The 20,178-nt window shown below is 35.2% G+C and overlaps 2 protein-coding genes across 2 annotated transcripts in view; one reads left to right on the plus strand and one right to left on the minus strand.

The window, feature by feature from the left end:
* Pat1 (Protein interacting with APP tail-1) overlaps window positions 1-10,237 on the minus strand; it is a 61,378-nt gene extending 51,141 nt beyond the window's left edge. Inside the window, exon 1 of the mRNA XM_085944888.1 lies at window positions 10,018-10,237. Coding sequence (XP_085801014.1) covers window positions 10,018-10,170 — 153 coding nt within the window. The 5' untranslated portion in view covers window positions 10,171-10,237. The remainder of the gene's footprint in view (window positions 1-10,017) is intronic.
* A 471-nt stretch (window positions 10,238-10,708) lies between these two features.
* LOC147073600 (transmembrane and coiled-coil domain-containing protein 6) lies at window positions 10,709-20,142 on the plus strand. The gene is made up of 5 exons (XM_085944891.1): window positions 10,709-10,930; window positions 11,018-11,190; window positions 13,016-13,158; window positions 18,199-18,383; window positions 19,652-20,142. The coding sequence occupies exons 1-5, from the start codon at window positions 10,713-10,715 to the stop codon at window positions 20,091-20,093; spliced, it is 1,161 nt and encodes a 386-aa protein (XP_085801017.1). The 5' UTR covers window positions 10,709-10,712; the 3' UTR covers window positions 20,094-20,142.
* The last annotated feature ends 36 nt before the right edge of the window (window positions 20,143-20,178 follow it).

Genomic DNA, 20,178 nt, shown 5'->3' on the forward strand with positions numbered 1-20,178 from the left:
GCGGCGGTTTGAGGTTCAAGGAACACAAAATTAATTGGAACTTGCTTACCCTGCCGGATATGGTAGCACTTTTGAAGCAGGGTTCGCTTTGTTATTTTAACCAAGTGACTCAAAGCGTGCCGACTGTCCCCAAACATTAAATGCACGCTGTGTTTACGTGACAAGCTTTAATACATAATATTATAATGCGACAGACGTAACCATTTAAAATAAAATATTCTTTAACACGTGTATAAGTTTATCCCATATTTGTCTACACTAGAGATCCTGTATACCACACACAGTAGGGTAAGCCAGTCAGTTCCCATTAATGATGTATTCCCTGTTTGAGTTAGACTTTGGACGTTGTTTTCATTCATATTTAAAGGTGGGTATAAGAAACTGCAAATTTTAGAAGTTCATTAAAATCAGTAAACCTCTTGGTAAATAATCCAATATTTCTTCTAATAAACTATTCTTTTTATTCAACGAATAGTGGATACCAGAAAAACTGGACTGGAATAAGGCTATAAATGGGCCAAAGCATGTGGATAGATTTTCATCAATCATTAGAAAAGGGGAAATGGAGTAAGTCTATTCTACCATCACCACGAGAGATGTCCTGGTTTGTAGAGTCTCATTTGACGAGGAATGAGCTTTAGTTAATACTGAGGCTAAGAACAGGGCACACAATGGGCAAAAGATTTGATGTCCTCATGGGAAGAAGCGAATCGCAGCTCTGCGATGAATGTCATGTTTTAGAGGACATTGTACATATAGCACTACAATGCCCTACGGTCGTATGCATGAGATTCCCAAATACGTTATAGGCTATATACTGCTCGTTTGTATGCATAAGTGCAAATGTTATTTGTTGGTTAGCGACATCACGATGTGACGTCATAATGTGTCGTGGCGTACAAATAATTGCAAGCTTATAAAATTTCATTACCCGACCATTAATTTAAAATTTTGAAATTGTAAATGTGTCTGAAAGTGTGCGAACGGTACCATAGAAATTTAATAATTATACATGAATAATTATTATGAACTTTAAATAATTTATCAGTTATTTTATCACATTTATTTTATAATTCTACTGTACGAAAAGATAAAGTATTGCCAGTAAACATTTCCATTTGGTGGCAATACTGAATATTATTATGACTAGCTTCACTTCAATTATGAGATGTCAAAACAGAATAAGAATAAATGACAGAAATGCAAATGATTTAGATGATAATATGTAATGATCTCTGTATAATATTATCATTTATACCAATCACCGTATGACACTATTGGTGTTTCCAGTGTATTTGAGAGTTGTGCCTTGTTTATTACAGTTATCTTACAATAACTTACTAGGTAGGTAGGTACCATAATATTTTGAATAATGCAGATTGCTTCCAATTGCATATTTTAATGCCAGATACAGCAGTAGGTACATATTTTTGCGGTCGTTTAGCGGAGATATTTTATCGTAATTTTACGTAAGTCTATCTTATCTCTCCATGAGAAATATTTCAAGCGAAATAGGTACTATCTAGATTATAGACTAGGGATCAAAATTATACGTATTTTGTAAACAGCACGACTACGAGCTGTTTTTAAAGTTCGCAAATGTTTTACAGAGTCTACAAAATGAACAAGGGCCTCAAGCAAACGTTTGTTGTAATGAATGCAAAATTAAAATGACATTTGAAAGTGACAGGTGAGACAGCCATTTTGAATGGCGCGTGACATCAGATTGCGTACGTCACAAAAAGTGCTATACGCTATATGATGGAAAATCGGTTAAATAGCTTATAAAGAATTTGGGAATCTCATACATACTGCACCTAAATATGAACTTCACAGAGTACAGCTGCGAATTGCGGATATCTATGAGAATGTCGACGAATTGAAGGGTGTCCTGGCGGTGGGTAAGACGGAAGAGCTAGGCAAAATTGTAAAGTTATTTAACAGAATAGGAGTGAGGACCTGATCGACGGATCCCCTTCTAAAAGAGAAGAGGCGATATGACAGCGAGTCGCAGTCAAAGCCTCGGTAAAACCACAAAAAAAAATTCAACGAATAAGACACAAGATTTGAGAATGTAACATTCTATATAATATTGAATATTATACATCATTTGAAAACATCTCAAATATATTATAACGCAATGCGAAAAGCATGTTATATGACAACCACTATTTAAAGTCGTCGTAATTAACTAATATGGCCGTAGCTCAGTTGGAAAGACATACTGGCGCGAATCCAGCAGATACAGGTTTAAACCCGTCGGGTGTCGTATTTTTTTCTACAAAATGATTTTTTCTGGTGTGTTTATGCATGAGATATTTTCAAATTATGTATATTTATTCTAATATTATGATATACCTAGTGTTTCATGTTTCATGTACAAAACAAGACCCTAAAACACAGTAAAACGTAATTCTAAAACCAGTCATTAAAATGTGGTTAAATACAGTAACGTTATTGTTATAATTTACATTAATTCGTATCTAATAAATATTAAATATTTACAGGGAGTTTAAAACACCCTACACAATATTTTAAGAATTTTATCAATTTCTTTTAACTTTCCCAAATTTAGTATCCGCACTTATCGTGTTTAAAAAAAGAATGTGACAACTTTGTGCACCTACCTTATATTATCATATGTAAAGCCACAGATATAATAATACATCGAGTCGCTATATATTATGTATATTATTTATTATCATCGGCACTACAACCCGAAACAGTATGAAAAGTAAAGTAAAAATTATAAAGCAAGAGAGCACACCGAATGAGCTAAGTTCCCTGGTTACATGTTTTTTTTATGTACTATTCTTATTCTATTAACTTTATTTTGATCCATATAAATCTCTATATAAAGCCGCCCTTTAGATAGACGTCCATACCAATAATATTATACATAATAATATGCTCGCTAAAAAAGTGTGTTGCCACTACACAAATGCACGTGCACAAACATTTGTTTGAAACTGAACGAGTGTCCACATCTGCAAACATTTCTATCGAATTAAATAATGTACTTTGAACAGTTCACACCAACAAAAAACATTACACAGTTGCCTAATTCTCAGTGCATTTGCACAATATGATTCCATCCGCAGCGGAATATTAAAAAAAATGGCACTTTCTCAACAGTTTTTATACAATGTATATGTAGTAGAATTTGTTTGCCCTAATTCTCAGTGCATTTGCACAATATGATTCCATCCGCAGCGGAATATTAAAAAAAATGGCACTTTCTCAACAGTTTTTATACAATGTATATGTAGTAGAATTTGTTTGCCCTAATTCTCAGTGCATTTGCACAATATGATTCCATCCGCAGCGGAATATTAAAAAAATGGCACTTTCTCAACAGTTTTTATACAATGTATATGTAGTAGAATTTGTTTGCCCTAATTCTCAGTGCATTTGCACAATATGATTCCATCCGCAGCGGAATATTAAAAAAAATGGCACTTTCTCAACAGTTTTTATACAATGTATATGTAGTAGAATTTGTTTGCCCTAATTCTCAGTGCATTTGCACAATATGATTCCATCCGCAGCGGAATATTAAAAAAAATGGCACTTTCTCAACAGTTTTTATACAATGTATATGTAGTAGAATTTGTTTGCCCTAATTCTCAGTGCATTTGCACAATATGATTCCATCCGCAGCGGAATATTAAAAAAATGGCACTTTCTCAACAGTTTTTATACAATGTATATGTAGTAGAATTTGTTTGCCCTAATTCTCAGTGCATTTGCACAATATGATTCCATCCGCAGCGGAATATTAAAAAAAATGGCACTTTCTCAACAGTTTTTATACAATGTATATGTAGTAGAATTTGTTTGCCCTAATTCTCAGTGCATTTGCACAATATGATTCCATCCGCAGCGGAATATTAAAAAAAATGGCACTTTCTCAACAGTTTTTATACAATGTATATGTAGTAGAATTTGTTTGCCCTAATTCTCAGTGCATTTGCACAATATGATTCCATCCGCAGCGGAATATTAAAAAAAATGGCACTTTCTCAACAGTTTTTATACAATGTATATGTAGTAGAATTTGTTTGCCCTAATTCTCAGTGCATTTGCACAATATGATTCCATCCGCAGCGGAATATTAAAAAAATGGCACTTTCTCAACAGTTTTTATACAATGTATATCTATGTAGTAGAATTTGTTTGCCAGTAGGTACAATTATTATTCTACTAACTTGCCTCATGTCGTTTTGAGTTGTTTTTTATTGACGACGATACGTAATCCTAGAAATAGACAAATGTATCAATCTCAACCAACATGCTTTCACATTGCCACTCTAGTTAATATCAGTTCTGTGGAATACAACAGAGTGATAAGTAGTATATAAAAGATAACACAAATGATGCCTCACCTGTGATAACACTAAAATCATAATAGATACCTTCTTGTTATTACTTACACAGTGAAAAAAGTACCTGCCAACGTAAACAATAATAATATAATAAGTAGGTAAACAGTTTTTGTCAGGTCAGGGGCAAGTAGGCTTATTAATGGCGGTGTCCATCAACGGGTTAGTGCGAGGCGATTGTTACAAAATAGTGGTTATGTTTGCGAATAACCAATAGGGGCTAAAAGAGATATAGCCTAGGCCCCCGAATTGGTAGGAGTCCCAGAGTTCGACAAATACATTGCAATAGAGGTTTTAACAAAATCACACGGCTAAACACATACAATTTTAGGGTGAATCAAATATTGGCTGGGCCAAATATGGATGTCGTCATCCCTTATTTCCCCGCCTACCTCATATCCATATTTATTATTGCCACAAGACCAGGCAACCAGCAATTACGGGTCATGAGACGACCGTGAATGCGAATAACATTCAGCCGAGCGCGTAGGCTTGTTAAAGTTATCGCGCTATATCTGATACGATACGATCGAGGCTGCATTAACTACAGATTGATTCATACAAAATGCATCTGTTTGACCTTCGTTGCACTAAATCTGCTACGGTTTGAGCGAACGTCGCGTCTATATCATCCATCCTGAACTTATCATCATCATTCATCAACCTCATATATCATCCAACAAAAGTGTACCGTCCGTTTACCAGTGCGTGAACACCGAACAGGCCCCACCGCGCACCAGCCTTCTCAAGATAAAAGGTCAGTGTCTGGCATCCTGTGTAAACCCCCCCCCCCCCCCCCCTAGATCCGTAATCCACCAACCAGCATCACCTTAAAATTACAGTCTGCTAAAACCGCCTCCAAATATTATATAATAATATATTGAAGAAATCTCGTGTCACATTTCAATTGGTCTTTTTACAACTTGTACGTGCGTAATAAAAAATACGATTAAGCAATTAATATACTCGTAATATAAGTACGAAAAAATTATCTTTTTTTTACAGTATATGTACCTAATTAATGGGCCTAAACGGCCCAGAAGTGCCCAGTTCCTGTAAAGTGTAAGTCATTGATTGAACCCATGCAGTAGTATCAGATCAGCTGAAGCTTCAGTGGCTCTTCCCTTTCAAGTGACAATTAAAAATGTCCCCCGACCATCTATCTATGTGATTGGTATTCTACGATTCACATCTCTTATGTGCGCAGGGATCTCCCCAGTAATTCATTAATTTAAACTGCGAGCCGGTTGTTGCGAAATTAGTATGACGCCACTGCTCATTAGACTAACATTAATTTATTGTTGAGGTTTTTCCGATTCAATAAATTACTAGATATGCGAGACATGACAATAATAACGCAGCACTATATTAAAACATATTATTATAGATAGGTATAGCATGTTATATAAATAAAAATAACGTGTTTCTAAGTATTTATATGGCAGCGTTATTTCAGATTTGCAAAGAGGGTGGGGTGGTTCGAAGATCCAAAAAGACCCATCAAGATGTGATGATCACACCTGAATTCAAAGCGTACATTCAAATGGCAGTGAATTTACTCTTGCATACAAGCATTGCACTCGAATCTACATTCTATCAATTTTACTACGAATTTTGACTGAAATATTGCGATGAATTCATTGGTCGATTTTACTTATGCGGTGATCGCATTCTACAGGTGATGATCGCATTGCAGGTAGATAGATACATACATGCATTGTAATGCAACTGCTCATCGAATCGTTATGATTTTGTAACAATATTTTTTCAATATTATTATAGTAGAACTTGGTTATTGCGATCACGGAAATAGCGAGATCTCGGATGTAATGAGGAAACATTCGTTGACATTTTAGTTTATGACTTTCTCCATACATTTATTCACTTTTATAACGAGCTACTTCTCGGGTATACCGAGAAAAACAGTTAAATGTGTCGATCGTTTAAAAACATTTTCCACCCTAAGTGCAAGAACGTAGTGGTCGCGCGGCGGCGTCTTGCGCAACTCAAACGTATAACCGTGTGTGAAATGTTCGTAGACAGTGTCTTTTTTGGGGCATAATACACACGGTTATACGTTTGAGTTTCGCAAGACTCCGCCGCGCCGTTGCCCGCCCGTCACTGTGGCCAAGCGCTAAGGAATAAAATCCGACCGGGGAGTTGTTAACTAGACCGATGCCGCCGGGATCGGATTACGTTTGTGACACTAGTTAAATGTCTAAGTACCCAATTGGTGTTTTCGCCGATTACGTTGAAAAAATATCCACGCATATGGTTTAAATTGCATGTAAAAAATCCTAGCTTTGTGAAGTCAGTAGGTACCTACCAGCGCCGGCGGCTCAACACTTCATTACAATAAACAACTTATTTTGTAGTTTATGAATGCCATGCTTGTTTCGGGGATTTTTACGATGGTTTTCAGATGTTTTATGTTCTATGCTTAAATATAACGTGGCGCGAAAAATGTTATACAACGATATAACGAGCAAATTCAGTCGGTCCCATCTTCCTCGTAATAACCAAGTTCGACTGTACATTTATTTAAATACAGCAATCGCATTGAACAAATAATTAAAAAAAAAACGTTCGAAACAAAAACGGCAGTTTCCATTCTTGTAAAATGTTAGCAAGTCAACCCCACTTCTTTCTTATACTCGAGTATAATTTTTGAAAAAAAAATCTGTTCAAAAAAATGTTATTTTTATTTGTATAGGACATAGGTACATACAACATTTTAGAATACTTTGTTTAGAGAGCATATACGTATAAGAAATAAATTACACATTTTTGTTCGCTTGCACAAGATTTTACGATCATGGAAATTGCCGCTTTTGTTTCCAGAATCTTCAAAATTCAGTGTGATCATCGCACAAGTAAAATCGCCACTTCAACAGCTTTAGATGGCACGATATGGAACAAAGTGTAGATATAAAGGTGGGTATCAACACAATGTAAGAAAAATCCAAAATTAAGAGTAACATGGAATGGTGCGTATTGGGCATAACGCAGAAAGGCCACAAAAGAAAACAATGGATAAAGAAGCAGACAAGACTACACGATGTCGGCATAGCAAAGGTCGCCAAGGTAATGGGCTGGACAATCGCTGGACGAATGCTGTCATATGATGCAGTGTTACCCAAGGAGCACTAAACGATTACAGAGACATTTTTAATATAATGCAGTGGTATGCACTGGGTGCCACCGAGGACCATTTGAGACAATTGAAAAGGTAAATTCTAATGTTTACTTTACAACAGCCTACCTTCACCCTTCGCCACTGAGTTAGGTTAGGTTTTCATTCTTGAATTTTGCCAAAATCAGCTATGAAAATTGAATTAATGTTCATATTGAATGTAATCAAATTGGTGACTGTATAGTACCTATACGGTATGTATCTATAGTCTAAGCTAAGCGGTCATCTCTTTCCGATAAGAAAGCTCACGGCGAACTGTGATACGGTGAAATGTTTTACGTACAATTATTTACATGTAACACACCTATAATCATAGCGAAAGTTGCCACCGTTCATAAATTATTCTGGTTGATTATAACAAAGATATTGTAAATACGTATTGTTTTGAATCTGGTCACACTATTGTACGTAGATAGGTATTCACTGTACGTGATATTGTTGCATTCTAAAAAACGAAACGTGCTGCCTTTAGTCTGGACCTAAGTTCCGAGGCCATTGCGAATAGTCATCCTAACGTGTGAAATAAAATCAACCCTATTCGGTGATTTTTCTAATGACATTTTCTTAAAAACGTTTAGTTTAAAATAATTTATTTAATTTGACAAAGTGAGTAGGAATGTGAATGAACCTTTGTAATTTTCTTTTACGATGACACAATCTAAAAAATCTAACATCCCTCAGTGGCCACTTTGGATCTTTTCTGTTGATAACATGGTCCTAGGTCGAAAAATGATAAGCACCAATCCCCATCTTGCCGTATTGGAATACTTCAGAAGTCACAGGGGTGTAAGAAAGTTACAAGTAAACTGTACGTATTACATTCCGCCGTAACACAGTTCACCGTGAGCTGTCATACTGAAAAGATATATAGCCGAATAGCATTGCAGACAGTAATGTTCCAATTTTATTAGATTCAACAATAATATTAATTTGAATTGATTGGTATCAAGGGTATCAAGTATCTACCTATCTGATTATAACGCTGTCATTATTTTCATATTATATTTGACAGGTACGACTTGATACTTACGAGTATCTACTTGTTATTTTTTTTTATATAGATATGATATATTTAGTATTTTGATATCAGTGAACAAATTCATTCTCAGTTTTTCTTTATTATAATTAATATTTAAATCGGGAGATTGCTGCTTTTGCTACCAAGCGGTGGAGATTGCTGCCTTTGCATCTTACAACATTGGAGATTGCTGTGTTTGCCATAAAACTTTCTAAAATTCCGACATCTTTGCTATGTCAATAAGCTCAAAGGAAACCTCATACTTAAGTTGGAAAGGGATATTAAAAAGATTTAAAATTGGCACCAACAAAAATCACCGCGAACTGTCTGTTCAGGATAGAGCGGCCATCCTGTGGCGTGACATTTCCTTGCATTTGATTGGTTGAAATGGAGATTGCTGTGTATGCTTTTGAAAGGAGATTACAGCCTTTGTTTTTAATAGCGATTTTCAAAGGAGCGTTTTGATGAGAGAATGCTGGGTTTTCCACTAAATATGAATATATTTGGTTCACAACAATAATCTCTATGGATTCTCTATTTATTATAATTGTCAACATGGAATAAACTGTTTTCCTAAAAAATATAATATATAAAAGCTCGCGTCCATCGCTGCGGCACAATTACCTTGTTTTCTAGCATTTAAACGAACATAGTAGAAAATCTCCAATACACCTGCGAATTGTCAATGGTGCCACTATAGAATGATTTACTTATAGTACATTTTATTCAACATACGCCACTGGCCTTATAGACATTTCACATTATTGTAGAGGGGACAGACGCTCCATTGTGTTTTGTGTCAAAATAATTTATTATTCCGCGATTTGGAAACAGTATTGTGATTCAAACCTTCAAAGCACAAAAAAAATATTCGAGGAAATTAATATGTTAACGTACAATCCACAGCATTCACGTGAATTCCGTAAAAATGCGAACACTCGGTTTGTCACAAATAATAATTATGTGTACACTGTACTGAACTTGTATGGAATAATTTATTGCTCTGCATAAGAAAATATTTGCGTCGAGTGTCAACAACATTGTTCCCTCTTCTCTCTTGAGAAATCAATTAAATTAAATCATCTCGAATACATACATTGGCCGCATACGCGTCAGTTATTATCTGCATATAAATGTACAATAATAATATGAATGAACAGTGAAAGTTAATATACATTCGTCTATAGAAGTATGAACACTGAACAGTCGATGTCGACTTGAACAAAGCTTTATGCAACAGTCACTTCGTAACGTTAATGAAATATGATTAGAATGATGGAATATTGTAATTTAAATACCCGCTAACACTAGCCACACCGTTCACGATCTATATTATAACACAGAATGCATTCCAACATCGAGAGGCTGTACTCGCCAACAATGAATTCCGTAAAACATAAGGTGAAGAAATTGACACTACTCACTTTGACATACAAATCGATGAGCACATTTTCAGGCACGGTCCGCAGCTCCTTGCGATCGCACTTGGACTTGTAAAGATAGTCAACGAGGGCTGTTATACACAATTTATACAAACTCTTTGGCAATCTCGTTTTCAATTTAATCCCGTCCGCCATTTTGCGAGAAAAGTCAACGCCACTCACGCCACTGGGACACGGCTGTCGGCTCACGGCTGCGGCGCGAATAATCGCAATCTTCACATCGGACGCGTTGTGATTGGTTCAAAACAAAAAACAGCTGACTGGCAAGTGACGTCACAGAAAGTGTCACTTCGTATTGTGGCGCTCATTTTCAAAACACACCTTGTTTGTGCAATTATTTATTTCACTGCACATTTCAGCAAATAATCTTTTGAGCTATGAAATAATACATTCTTTTAATCTAACACTTAAATTTATTCAAAAAAAACAATAATATTTACTTACTAACCAATTTTGTTTTTTGAAAAAAAAAAGTTTATGAACCGTATTGTAACTTTTACCAATACAAATTTTAGATTAAATGTAATAGAAAAACCATATTGTTTTATATAATAAATAAAATAATATACGTATGCGTAAACGAGTAAAACAATGCCCCAAAAATTCAATATTAATAAAACCTCTACAATACAAATTGTCCCCGTCAAACATTTTTATTCCTTGCAATATTGTGTGAAATGTCAAGAAGCTGTCAAAAGTATTCAAAAATTTCGAACCGCGCGCGTCTCGTGAGAAACTATTTCTTTTGTAATAAGCATATATCTCAAAAGATGGAAAACACTGCTATGGAATCTATAATGACGCGAAAACGTGAAGATATGTTATGCGACAGAAAGAAATTTAGAGAAATCGCCACAAACAACAGAAGGCTGGAGCTAGGTTCGGCGCCAGAAAGGTGTTGTATTATTTTTCTTTTTAACTATTTTATATATAATACGAATGACATAATATTTTTGAATAATAATTTATTGTGTATATTCAGGCCAGACAGAACGATTGATGTCACTTCTATAGCACAAAAATTGAGAACAAAAGGGGCAGTCCATGCTTCTGATTTAAGCGACCTCAAAAATGCCCTGATTCAAAGCGAAGACAACATTTCCGCCTTTCTGAATGTTCACGGAGCTTTGAATGGACTGATCAAAGAATTGACAGGTATGGAAAAGTAATGTTCCCTATTTGAAATGTGTCTCACGCAATATGCCGACCCATGGCTGTAGTTATCTCATAGTCATGGGTTTGAATCCTGCTGGCGTTATTAATATAAGCTACCTTTTTCCGAAATCTGATACTTGATTAATTTTAAAAAATTTGTCTTATCTTTAACATAACACACATCCGGTGCAACAACATCACAAGTGCTAAAAAATCAAAAATGACATTACAGTACACTCGCAGTAATCCGCCGCTCGATTAACCGACAACTACTTTAATCCGCCGTTATTTTTACTAGTTGAAAGCACAAAATCAAGCTCTATAATTTGCCGGTATTCGTATGTCAAATTCAGTAGTCCTCTGCGTAGTATACACCGCAGATGAGATGGGCTTATTTCGGAAACTTCTCCCTCGTAAAACGTACGTTCATCGCGAAGAAAATAATGCACCAGAGAGGAAAGTGCCCAAGGACTGCATCACAACCGAGACAATTCAGAATTTGAATACGCACATATTCCAGTAACACGTATCTCAAAACATACTTTCGAGGTCTTAGTGTCAAACAACACTATCTACAAAAGTGCAACTTTACAGGAGAGCCAAAATTCGTTATTTTAGATTCTTGTAACTTAACAAGGGAAATGTTTATTTAAAACCTAATGTTAATATTTTATAATTTATTGTGTATTGTACATTTATCTTGCTTATGATGATGTTAAAATTTATAGGGATAGTTTTTAAAAAATATGAAAACAAGGGTAACTTATGTAGTTAGTGTTAAACTTTACTGACGATTTAATAAGAAATTAGAAAAGATTGACATATCGTTGTTTGACTATCATGTAGCCGTAAATGTAAAATAAGGTTATCTCAAAAAAAAAAAAAAAAAAACACTTTTTTGTAGATAACGTTGTCTGACTTTAAGCACTCGCTTTATAACATAATAGATTTAAGCAATTACATAAAACTCGTATCACAATAAAAGACTTTTATAAATATTATAAACTCGTATCTTGAGTTACGTGTTTGTAAGTATACAGAATGCTAAACTCCGACGACAGATGATTATACTGAAGCTCTTTCTCGTAAGTCAAGATAATATTCACAGCAAAGTTGCCACGCATTCTCGTATCTTCGACAATATGACTGATCGGTCGAAAGTATTGTGCGATAAATTGAAGAAACATAACATTTTTTTCATGAAAATATGTGTAACTATACTAAATGAATATTTCATAGAAAAAAAAATATTTCTAAATTAAAAACTGAGAGAATAAAGTTTGTTATTTGCCTCTCCCGAAAAGTTGTGTTTTTTGAGATACGTGTTTGTAGAAAATTACCGACGTTATGACGTTATTGCACCGGATATGCGAAAATTGAATTATACAATTGTGGTGTCTAAAGAAAGTTTTTGTTAAAGATACAGTTATTGATATAATAGGGGTCTACTACTGAGGGCAGATGAGCCGTATATACTTAGAAAATTAATAATTTGGGATTTCTTTGAACGCTAATTTTGAGCAATCCATAGACTTTATCGGAGAGACGCATAATATGTCATTATGGTGCCATGTCTTTTCTCATAGTGGGTATCAACATTCCATAACCACATAAAATGCTCTCTCTCTCTCGCAATAGTGACAGACCATTACCGGCGATTATACTGATTCGAAAAAATAAAATTTGACTAATTTGAAATGGATGTTAGCCACTACTTGCTCAACTTATTAGGTCCAATGTCCATTCTATCCGAATTACTAATATAAAATACGATTCTGTGCCTATTTCCTCTTTGATTGTACTTAATAGATTTTTTTTTATTTAGGTAATGATGCAAACAAGCAAATATTAGCAGCTGGGTGTTGCTGCAATATATCTTTGGGTCCAGTAAAGGGCTGTAACAATCTCGCCAAAGCGGCTGGAACATACCTCATCACGCACTTGGAGAGTCAGAATGACCAGCTTGTGGTAAATAACATGTTTATCTGTCACTTATGCAAGCCTATGATGTCACTGCACAACTTCACATTTTACTGATCCAACTATAGAAACCATTGAAACGGTTGCTGTTTAACAATATTGCGAGACTCATTATGTAACGTGAAAAACAAGCATGTAACATGTTGCCCAAGATGCAAGAAGGCCCGTGGGCGACAGGGCATATGCTCTCTCAAGTGCGAATATAGTCAAAGAAAAGAAAAAGAATGTGTTGCCAATCCAACGTATTTTCTGTATGAAATTACTTTAACAATAACTGAAAATATATTTAATATGCGAAATTGACACTGCCATCTACCAAACAATTATCAAAGCAGTGACCATTCCCTATGAAAATTAAAAAAATAAATAATATCAACAGGAATTTTAAAAGAAATATGATTTAGCACTGTCTAAGAATCAGTTATCAAACAAAACTGTATCTTCTTATATTTGGATAATACTTAGTTATTAAAAAACTAGAAAAAATTACCTGGTAGTAGTGCCACCTGTCAACATTCTTGTTGATGAGCTCATTGATCTGCAGACACAGAGGGAGTGTATGTCTGTGTTACTCTGCATTCAAGATGAACCAAGACTAATATAATGTAATACACAATAAATTCATTCATTTAATTCAGAAAATTTATTAATCTAGTAAGTTATTATCATTACTGTGTACATATCAGTGGCGCACCCAGGGGGGGGGGGGCAAGGGGCCCTGGCACCCCCCAAACATGAAAATTATCTGAATGATTTTAACCATTGAAATTGAAAGCCAATAAACTATACCTTTGGGCTTAGACAAATAAAAACATGGCAAAAATATGATCTGTAATAATTCTCCAGCACCCTTTTTAGAAAAATTTCTTAGATTTTAATTTCTAACACAAAAATTTCGAAACACTAATGTCAGGTTTTTTTAGAAACCCAATCCCTAATGGAACTGTCAAAAAATTCTCGGTGTCCACCCGAATTCCGGAGTGGTGTAGGTCATGGCTGGGGAAGGCTGACAGGGCTCTAGCCTGGGGGCCTGGGCTGTGGGGGGTTCGGCGTGTCGGGTTGACCAGATAAGTGAGATAAACACACATAAATTAGCTTTAATACATGGGTGGCCAACCTTTTCAGCAGCCGGGCCAGATTCTAAAAATGAGATATCCTACCGGGCCGCACAACTGATTTTTTTTATTATACAAAACAAAACAAAAAAGAAATATATATATTACTAGCTGAAGTACCCGGCTTCGCACAGGGTCGCTTCGTGGTTATATTTATCTTAGATATTTAAAAAATAATAAGAGGTAATTATTTTTTTAATATTAAAATATCTGTGTAATACAATATATCAATATGAAAATAATTCTAATAGGAGTAAAGGTCAAACAAAAGAACACTAAATTAAAATCGAATCCAAAATATGCAAACGTTATTAATGTTATTAATATGCAGTAACAAACCAAAATTGGATGGAACAAACTTTGTATTTTATATAATACTAATTTAGAAACCTTCGCAGGTGTGCGCACAACTTACAAAAATTTCATCGCAATCAGATGAATGGTATAAGAACGCATATGAATAGAAGAAGATAGAATAGATGAAAAAGAAGAAGAAATGGTTGTCTCAATTTAGAAACCTTTGCGGGCATGAGCACAACACTTGATCAAAATTTCATTGCAATCGGATGAATGGTATAGGAACACATACGAATAGAAGAAGACGATTGTACTAATTCAGAAACCTTCGCGGGTGTTGGCACAATTACTGAAGAAAGTTTTATTGCAATCGGATGAATGGAATAGGAACTCATACAATTAATAGAAGAAGAAGATGGTCGTACTAATTCAGAAACCTTTGCGGGTGTTACCACAACAACTGACGAAGGTTTCATCGCAATCGGATGAATGGTATAGGAACCATACGAATAAAAGAAGATATAATGAAGAAGACGAAGAAGATGTTTGTACAAATTCATAAACCTTTGCGGGTGTTGGCACAACCACTGACGAAAGTTTCATCGCAATCGGATGAATGATATAGGGACCATACGAATAAAAGAAGATATAATGAAGAAGAAGAAGAAGAAGATGGTTGTACTAATTCAGAAACCTGTACGGGTGTTACCACAACAACTGATGAAGGTTTCATCGCAATCGGATGGATGATATAGGAACCATACGAATAAAAGAAGATATAATGAAGAAGAAGAAGAAGATGGTTGTACAAATTCAGAAACCTTCGCGGGTGTTGGCACAACCACTGATGAAAGTTTCATCGCAATCGGATGAATGATATAGGGACCATACGAATAAAAGAAGATATAATGAAGAAGAAGAAGAAGATGGTTGTACAAATTCAGAAACCTTTGCGGGTGTTGGCACAACCACTGATGAAAGTTTCATCGCAATCGGATGAATGATATAGGGACCATACGAATAAAAGAAGATATAATGAAGAAGAAGAAGATGGTTGTACAAATTCAGAAACCTTCGCGGGTGTTGGCACAACCACTGACGAAAGTTTCATCGCAATCGGATGAATGATATAGGGACCATACGAATAAAAGAAGATAGAATGAACAAAAAGAAGAAGATGGTTGTACTAATTCAGAAACCTTTACGGGTGTTACCACAACAACTGATGAAAATTTCATCGCAATTGAATGAATGATATAGGGACCATACGAATAAAAGAAGATATAATGAAGAAGAAGAAGATGGTTGTACTAATTCAGAAACCTTTACGGGTGTTACCACAACAACTGATGAAGGTTTCATCGCAATCGGATGGATGATATAGGAACCATACGAATAAAAGAAGATATAATGAAGAAGAAGAAGAAGATGGTTGTACAAATTCAGAAACTTTCGCGGGTGTTGGCACAACCACTGATGAAAGTTTCATCGCAATCGGATGAATGATATAGGGACCATACGAATAAAAGAAGATATAATGAAGAAGAAGAAGAAGATGGTTGTACAAATTCAGAAACCTTTGCGGGTGTTGGCACAACCACTGATGAAAGTTTCATCGCAATCGGATGAATGATATAGGGACCATACGAATAAAAGAAGATATAATGAAGAAGAAGAAGATGGTTGTACAAATTCAGAAACCTTCGCGGGTGTTGGCACAACCACTGATGAAAGTTTCATCGCAATCGGATGAATGATATAGGGACCATACGAATAAAAGAAGATATAATGAAGAAGAAGAAGAAGATGGTTGTACAAATTCAGAAACCTTCGCGGGTGTTGGCACAACCACTGACGAAAGTTTCATCGCAATCGGATGAATGATATAGGGACCATACGAATAAAAGAAGATAGAATGAAGAAAAAGAAGAAGATGGTTGTACTAATTCAGAAACCTTTACGGGTGTTACCACAACAACTGATGAAAATTTCATCGCAATTGAATGAATGGTATAGGAACAATACGAATAAAAGAAGATAGAATGAAGAAGAAGAAGAAGATGATGATTTTTCTAATTCAGAAACCTTCATGGGTGTGCATACAACCACTTACCAAAATTTCATCGCAATCGGATGAATGGTATAGGAACGCATACGGGACAGACACACAGACAGACAGACAGACAGACATTCATTTTTATATATTAGTATAGCCTATACTCTTCGCGAAAGTGCAAGCAATAAGTTGACAAAGTTTTATCGCAATCGGATGAACGGTATGGCAGTGCATTCAATACGAACAAACAAACAAACAAACAAACACACAAACAAATATTATTTTTTTATATATTAAGATATAATAATAAAATAAAACAAAAATGAGAATCAAACATATTTATTAGATTAGACTTTTTTAAATAATAATAATAAAACAAAATAGGTAATATAAAAATAATAAATTTTAGTGATAAGTTTGATTTTGTGTGGCAGAACTAAGTGCATCAATATCGATATCGGGTGAGATTGTTCCTGCAAGCAAACAGTTTTCCAAATGCACAGTGATCCGTGTTCTCACTCGGGATTTGATATGCTTCAGCCGACTAAAAAGCTGTTCACGCGTGTAAGTATTTCCAAATAGCGAAGTCACTATTAGAGCATGTTTGTAAAATGCAGGATATTTCTTCTTGTCCAAATATGTTTTGTAAAACTCTTCCAAACCAACCTGATGGAATTTCTCCTTTAACTGTTCATCGCAACATATTTCACAATGTTCCATTTGTAAATATCCCGGTAATAAATTCACGTCTACGAAGAATGGCGTTGCAAATGCAGCAAAAACCACACCATGCTTTTTAAAATCTTGAGTCAATATCGAATCTCAATTTGCGAAATTAGCATTGCATCTAGCGGCAGCATTTAATATTATTTTTATTTTCTCACTGCTCCACGGGCCACAAGTTGACACCCAGCGGGCCGCGGGTTGGCCACCCATGTTTTAATAGTAAAAAAGTCGCTTGTGGCGCTATTATACTTCATGGCCATGAACATTTTCAATTACTTATATAATTGTGCAATATATTTTTTGATTTTAATTTGTCGATTATTACAGATTATAACAGCTCCATTATTAAAGTAGATGTATTTTAAATCGCCAATAATTCACTGTATACCCTTAATTTGAACTAAAACACAATTTGAAAAACGTCAATGTAGTGTTTCACACTGCCTTTAATCTTAGCGGTAGGTAGGAGGCCCGTCAAATATCCTAGCCTGAGGGCCCCGGTTTCAGGATGTGGGGACCATGGTATAAGTACACCGAGTGCAATCGATAAACGAGAAATTAGGCTGTGAAGAAGAAAAAGAGCCTATGGGACTAATTTACATTCTCCTCCTTGGGCCCCACCCCAATATTAAATCCTGGGTGCGCCACTGGTACATATTCATCATAGTAGGTAATATATTATTATTATCTACTTATATCCATAAACATGACTGTCCAAGTGTGCTTTTTTCATCTCGGTTACCCATCGTTTACTTCTCTCCAACACACTATTCGTCTATGCCATTTGGGGAAAATAATGGAGCATTGCTTAATTTTTTGTTGCGAATATTACAGGAAACCTGCGCATGGGTAGTTGGAAATTTAGCGGGCAGCGATCCAAAAGTCACAGTTCTTCTCAAGACCCAAGGGCTTATTCCGAAACTACTTCCGTTACTGCAAATGCATCATCAGAACAGTGTTGCAGATGCTGCCTCGTACGCCTTGGCTCATTTTTTGATGTCTTCTGATAATATATTGGAGTAAGTAAATACTAACATATACACACAAAATAGCTGTGTTTTGCAGTCAGTAAATGAGATACTGTGAAATGAAATGTGTACACATGACATATAATGTGTGAGGCATAGTTTTCACATCACAACATGAAACAAGATTCAAACTTGTTTCTGCCTTGTATGAAAACATAGGCATTTTATCCCTACTGTGCATATTTTGCATAAATAAACATATGAGAATGTGGAATTTTCAATCACATTAAAGCTTGAAGTCGATTTACCCAATTTGGTCAACGGGATCGCCTCAAATATTCATTACTTAGTGTGTAACATTATGGGGGTCCCGACAAAACCGCCTGAACCAAAACCACCCGGACATTACCGCCAAAGCAATTCAGTATTGAGACAATTTTTATTTTTATATAATATTATATTTTAGATACACAAATAAAAAAAAAACATACAAATATTTTAAAAAAAAACATAAATTATTTAAAATTAAATTTTAATATTGTGTGCTAACATTCTTAAATATTCTAAATTAGAAATACTACCATACAAAGGCATTAAATGAGTTTTAAAAGCTGATGATTTTAAGTTATTACTATACTAAAAGCTGCAGCCAATGACATTAATATGGACGAAGCATCTAGAAAAAAAATGGCACTCACTTTTTTTGTCGGGTCTGCCGAATGGCATAATCTGTTCTAACGCCATTACAATAAAGGTGATATTGCTATAAATTCCCGAAACTTTTTGTCGGGTCTGCCGAATGGTTCGGTTCGAATAGGTTCGCTCAAACGAACATTGATACTAGAAACACTGTTCAAAAAGCACTAGTTCCTGTTTTATATATTTTTGTATTTTTTGCAGGCGGTTTTGTCTATAGGCGGATTTGTCCGGGCAGTATTAACGAGTACTGGTACGGGTACATTTGGTTTGGCGCAATGTCCGGGCGGTTTTGTCGGGGTGCCGACATTATATTTTACCTACCAGGATTTACCAAATAACATTATCTGTGGTCTTTGGTATCTTTACGATAAGTGCAAAATTGATAATTTCAAGATCTTCAATCTGACATCTCTAGTCTTAATTAGCATATTTTTTACCCATGGCTAACATTTGCTGCCAGCTAACTTTAACATTTTTCGACACACATATCTCTCTGAGTGGCACCTGTATTCATACATCCACTTGTACACTTTATCACCTTTGGAATAAATCCAAAACGATACAGCAACAGTCCAAAAATAAAATACAAACAATCAATATCTCGCATTTATTTTTTTCAGGAATAACGAAATGGAAGAGATCGCCACACATGTCTTCAAATGCCAGCACAAATCAAATTATATCGTTTGGTTGATGTACATTCTGTCAGGCCAAGAAACATTGGCCGATATTTTAAGAAATCAATCAATATTCAAATCCACTATATCGGACTTGATCTCTACTGTCTTGGAATCAAATTGGGAAGAGCAGCTGATACGAGTCGACTGCCTGATTAGAATATCAGCCAATTTATCTAATATGGAGACTTGCAACACTGACGGTGCCCTTGTTAGTGAAGAGTTTGTAAAAATAATGCAAATGTTACTGACATCACAGTATAAAGATATCAGGAAAGATTGCCTTTGGCTTTTGGGAAATATTTACAGTATGGTGAATGATTCAACTAAGACAACTTGTTTTTCACAAATATCTAGAGAGATATTGGCAGCTGTACAAAATTAATAAACCCAATTATATTTTGGATAATATATTATACTTTTTCCAATAATTATGTGTCTATTATTTAATTTCATGTTAATAGTATATT

Source organism: Rhyacophila brunnea, unplaced genomic scaffold, assembly GCF_057557595.1.
Source record: "Rhyacophila brunnea isolate RB1 unplaced genomic scaffold, BYU_Rbru_1.0 scaffold_17, whole genome shotgun sequence".
Classification (NCBI taxonomy): domain Eukaryota; kingdom Metazoa; phylum Arthropoda; class Insecta; order Trichoptera; family Rhyacophilidae; genus Rhyacophila; species Rhyacophila brunnea.

Bases quoted from the DNA above. Each gene is read 5' to 3' on its own strand.
- LOC147073600 (XM_085944891.1), top strand. From the start codon at position 10,713: ATGTCAAGAAGCTGTCAAAAGTATTCAAAAATTTCGAACCGCGCGCGT. The intron at 10,931-11,017 runs GTGTTGTATTAT...GTGTATATTCAG, and splicing joins CTAGGTTCGGCGCCAGAAAG to GCCAGACAGAACGATTGATG. The intron at 13,159-18,198 runs GTAAATAACATG...CGAATATTACAG, and splicing joins GTCAGAATGACCAGCTTGTG to GAAACCTGCGCATGGGTAGT.